Raw genomic sequence first — 5,325 nt, forward strand, 5'->3', positions numbered from 1 at the left:
AGGAATGGCAAAGGAAACGTAAGTGTCGATGTGGCACAGTGAACCATCCAAAGAAGTGTCAATTCTCTAATGTGCCGAGTTGGGAGTGTTGTGGCTGTAAAAGGGAGATTTGTATATTTTCATATCTTTCCCTTGTTCTTTTCGTTTTAATTTGAGCATTGGTGATCTCTGGTCTCCAGATGGCCATTATTGCAAAGGAATCAACTAGCGCTGTCATAAGTGTTGATTTTTTTTTCTAATAAGCATTTCTTTGGTGTTTTTTTTTTAGCTGTATTTCTTTGGTGTTGAGACGGTCATGGAGCGGGATCCAAAAGAAAGATTTGATTTTCACGGTACATTGGGACTTCCAAATCCATTTGATAATGTGTGTTGTGTACTTGTGTGTGTACGCATATAATGATATAACCCTGTCTTTTGATGAAATTAGGCATATTTCTTGTTCCGCATCGTGTCTTAGCAAATATAACAAATAACAATACCCAAGATAAACTTGCTGGCTACCAACGTAATATAAAGCCTAATTTAGAATAGAAGTACTCACGATATTTTCCTTGATCCCAAACTTCACCATTCAATGAGCAACCGTCAACTTCTATTTCTCCTAGACAAAACTTGAACCTACCTTTGAACTGCAAACAGAGGAGAAATAAATAATGGTCAAAACGCAATGCCAATTTAGCAAAAGATGCTGCAGCCATATTAATATCGATCTCAACGAAGACCTGGAGATACTGCAGACATGCTCTCCTCTGTTAAGAGCAACTTTAACAAGCCCTTCTTCATGGAAGCTTTTGCCACTGCCACCTGGGCTATATGGAAAGCTAGAAATGCTACCCCCTCCGATTCATATTACTTGATGCTAATATAGATGTATCTACATCTATTTTAGCATCAAGTAATATGGATTTGAGGGAGTAGAATTTTTGACAATGTAATACCTCGTAGAAATTCTTGGCGTTTTGCTTTCAGAAGGGATATCGTCCTCCTTTCTTACAGAATGAAGGACCATTGCCCAGGTATGTTGCAAGTTTCTCCTCTCCGAATGACGGTCTGGTGTGCGGCTGAGTGACCGATCCGCTTCACGCTAGACCGCATCTGGACTTAACTCTTTGAGCCATCTCTGCACTAGGGAAGTGAAGGATATGCACGAGGCAGCCTGGAGTTCACACCTGAATCATCATGGACAATTGCCCCTGGATAAAACTTGCGTGAACGTTCATTCTAACCAGCCTACCTGACGAATTTCTTCCTCATAGCGCCATTTTTTGCTGCAATTAGCACAGTCACCAGAGCAGCCTCCGAGGAGAATACTCCAGTGCAGGTTTGTGGACAGGATGATGAGCAAAAGATGTTCAAAATCCATACAAAGATTTGCCTCGCCAAGTGAGGACAATAATATATTACATATATTGTCTGCATGGAGAATCGAAAGATATCTCAATTACTAGTAACATGGAAGGATGGAATAGTACACAATCTACCACCAAATTTAGAGAGGAGAAGTTCCTAGGGCCGATGCATTTTGCAGCCATCGCAGCATCAAACCCACCTTAATACTTGAAATCAGTAACGTACATGAAATCCTCATCCACTGCCCACATCCGCTGGACAGCCAGCTCGTTCTGGCAGATAAGCATGTCCTTGTTCAGAAAGCGTTTCCCGCAGATCACCACATCAAACTCACTGCCTCCCCCGTGTAATTTTTCAGAAGCCGGGTGCACGATTTTCAGTCCGTCTGCCTCGCAGTACACGCACCGCACATGCTCTGTTGTACAAAGAAGAACAATAAAAAGGCTGCCTTCACAAATGATATTTCGTAAAAGATGCTGTTATGCTATGTACCACCATTCTTAGTATCTGTCATCTATAGCAAGTGTTGATTACAAATGCGAGTTTCCATCCAAGAGCGGGATACCGTGTCCGTGTGCAACTACAATCTTTCACTTCCGGGCTACCTTCATCCAACAATTTCCACCTCTAATCGAACAAATGCATAAGATAATCCTACATCACATAGCCCCAGCTCCCTCTTGTCTGTCACAGACTCTCCATGTTTTGCCATTGGATGGACTGTGTTTTGGGCATGGTCGACTCTAGGCTGCCAAGTGGCTCAAGAAGGCATGGCCTTGTGGCATTTTGAATGGAATAGCAGAGCACGGTCGAGACAACAACAAAAAAGAACAAAGGAAAAAAAAGGACAGATCAGGTGCACACTTCCTATTGTTTTAATTGGTATGAGATAGTTTAGTAACCTATGTTATGGTTTTAAGGGTGCACCGGTGTAGGACAACAGCCTACATGGTTGATTCTCTATATAATGAGCCTTAGTTCTATGGATTTTTTTACTAAAAACACAGCAAGCTGCTGATTTTCATTATCTAGAGAAGGAGAGAATCAAGTCTTACAATCGGTCAAAAATAGTGTTTGAAAACAAACTAACAGCGACAATCCTAGACAGATGTCACCGTAAACTTCTCTGCAATGTGAGTTTGTAAAGGCAATTGTGAGGAAGGGCATCAATGTGAGCTTGTAAAGGCAATTGTGAGGAAGGGCATCAATGTGAGTTCTTTTTACCGGCACCTCACAGTTTATGGTAGTATGGTCATGTTGAACTTCTCTGCTATAGACCCTTCTCCTTCCACTGTGGTATGTGATCCATTTTAGTACCTCTGAAAAAACAGTCATGTTCTTTGCAGCAGAACTTTGTGCGCCAATGCAACACAATCTACTTGCACTGTTTCATCCAGTCGTGATATCCTCGTGCGGTTTGCTAAGATGGCCGCATACTGTCTCACGTGCTTGCTAACTAGTAAGGACTCATAATTTACATTGATAGATAAGTAGATGACAAGAAACATACATGGGAACCTTGCACAGAAAGAAGAGCATACCAGCAAATGGTGTTGGCACATCCACCGGACAGCACAGAAGGGGTTCACCCTCCTCCTCTTCATTATCAAATTCAGCAAAAAAGAGTATTAGATGTCTGTCAAGCAGATCGAGCGCCCTTCCGAGTCGCCAAAAAGTTTACATGGGAGTAACGGAATTTGCACGGGGCAGGAGATAGAGCATTATCATTGTCACTGCAGTATTCAGGGCCACATACAGAGTCGTTGGCGCTACAGATAATATGAAGCTCATACATGGGATCCTATAGGCAGGTAACACGCAAAAGTCAGTGAGCGGCATGGTAATCAATATCGGATAGTTAAAATAGGCACCAGTAATTTGAGGAAACTAGTTACCGACCCCATCTTGCAGCAAGTGTTTGCCCAATGCAGCTTCCACCTTTTTGTAGATTCTTGTTTGCTGAGCCTCGGAACGCATCTTTCCATCAATCACAGCACAGTAGAGCTTTTCGATTCGTTCAGGAGTTGGCTTCTGTGTTGGAGACAGTAGGTTCGCGATGTACTGCACATTTTCCGAGGTGAGTGGGTCTCCGCTCTGCAGCAGCGACAAGGCAGATCCCTGCAGCATCGCCTTACATGAACCGAGAAACACTGCTTGCGCCTCGGGGTCGCAGTGCCATGCTGCGGTAGCTGCAGCCTCGTATGCTTCCTGGGTGCTGGTGCACGGGCTCTGTTGCTCCAACTTTCTGATGGTATCTTTGATACCAGGGGATGTAAAGATGCATTTTTCCCGCTGCCTCTCTGCCTCTCCTCCAGCAGCATCGTTGAGGTTTAGATTGGCAATGGACATGTGATCGTCCCCCGCAGAGGCTGCATTGTCGAGGTTTCGATCAGCGCAAGGCAGGTAACCACAGGATGCCACGAGGCATTGCACGACCTCGTGCTCGGATAGATTGTGGTAGCGGGTTTGGAGGAATGAGGCCAGGCCATAAAAGGAGCGGCTCTCCAAGCGGGTGAGGCTGTTGGGGCCGATCATGTCGAGCACCGGTTGTTGAGCTGCTGGGAACATGACATCGAACCAGATGGTGTTGAGGATGATATTGGAGACGGGGTCCAAGGGGCCATAGCAGTAGCCTCCCCTGAGCAGGCTGCGGTGGTAGCGAGTGCGTAGCTCATGGCGCGGCAGTCTGGCCAGCGCCTGCAGGTAGAAGCCGCGGATGGTGTCGAGAAGCGCCATCCTCAGAGATCGGGTGGCTTGGTACGGCATATTGGCAATGCTGCTGCTGTAAGGTGGTCGAGAGACCGCAAGATCCCAAGCATTCCCCAGGTCAGGAGGACAGTCGAGTGATGGCGTGTATTTCACACGTTCGTTGGGGAACCCCAAGAGGAAGGTATGATGCGCACAGCAGCAAGTTTTCCCTCAGAAAGAAACCAAGGTTTATCGAACCAGGAGGAGCCAAGAAGCACGTTGAAGGTTGATGGCGGCGGGATGTAGTGCGGCGCAACACCAGAGATTCCGGCGCCAATGTGGAACCTGCACAACACAACCAAAGTACTTTGCCCCAACGAAACAGTGAGGTTGTCAATCTCACCGGCTTGCTGTAACAAAGGATTAACCGTATTGTGTGGAAGATGATTGTTTGCAAGAAAACAGAAAAAACAAGTATTGCAGCAGATTTGTATTTCAGTATTAAAGAATGGACCGGGGTCCACAGTTCACTAGAGGTGTCTCTCCCATAAGATAAAAGCATGTTGGGTGAACAAATTACAGTCGGGCAATTGACAAATAGAGAGGGCATAACAATGCACATACATGTCATGATAAGTATAGTGAGATTTAATTGGGCATTACGACAAAGTACATAGACCGCCATCCAACTGCATCTATGCCTAAAAAGTCCACCTTCAGAGTTATCATCCGAACCCCTTCCAGTATTAAGTTGCAAAGCAACAGTACAATTGCATTAAGTATGGTGCGTAATGTAATCAACAACTACATCCTTATACATAGCGCCAATGTTTTATCCCTAGTGGCAACAAGCACAACACAACCTTAGAACTTTCGTCACACTGTCCCGGTGTCAATGCAGGCATGAACCCACTATCGAGCATAAATACTCCCTCTTGGAGTTAAGAGCAAAAACTTGGCCGAGCCTCTACTAATAACGGAGAGCATGCAAGATCATAAACAACACATATGTAATAACTTGATAATTAACATAACATGGTATTCTCTATCCATCGGATCCCGACAAACACAACATAGAGTATTACGGATAGATGATCTTGATCATGTTAGGCAGCTCACAAGATCCAACAATGAAGCACAATGAGGAGAAGACAACCATCTAGCTACTGCTATGGACCCATAGTCCAGGGGTGAACTACTCACTCATCACTCCGGAGGCGACCATGGCGGTGTAGAGTCCTCCGGGAGATGAATCCCCTCCCCGGCAGGGTGCCGGAGGAGATCTCC

General features: G+C 45.3%; 1 protein-coding gene across 1 annotated transcript; it reads right to left on the reverse strand.

The window, feature by feature from the left end:
- Nucleotides 1–2,989: 2,989 nt before the first annotated feature.
- LOC124646833 lies at nucleotides 2,990–4,086 on the reverse strand. The gene is made up of 2 exons (XM_047186883.1): nucleotides 3,250–4,086; nucleotides 2,990–3,151 (listed from the first exon to the last, which is right to left on the reverse strand). Exons 1-2 carry the CDS (start codon nucleotides 4,084–4,086, stop codon nucleotides 2,990–2,992), a joined length of 999 nt encoding a protein of 332 aa, XP_047042839.1.
- Between the last annotated feature and the right edge of the window lie 1,239 nt (nucleotides 4,087–5,325).

The sequence above is a fragment of the Lolium rigidum genome, chromosome 4 (assembly GCF_022539505.1).
Source record: "Lolium rigidum isolate FL_2022 chromosome 4, APGP_CSIRO_Lrig_0.1, whole genome shotgun sequence".
Lineage (NCBI taxonomy): Eukaryota > Viridiplantae > Streptophyta > Magnoliopsida > Poales > Poaceae > Lolium > Lolium rigidum.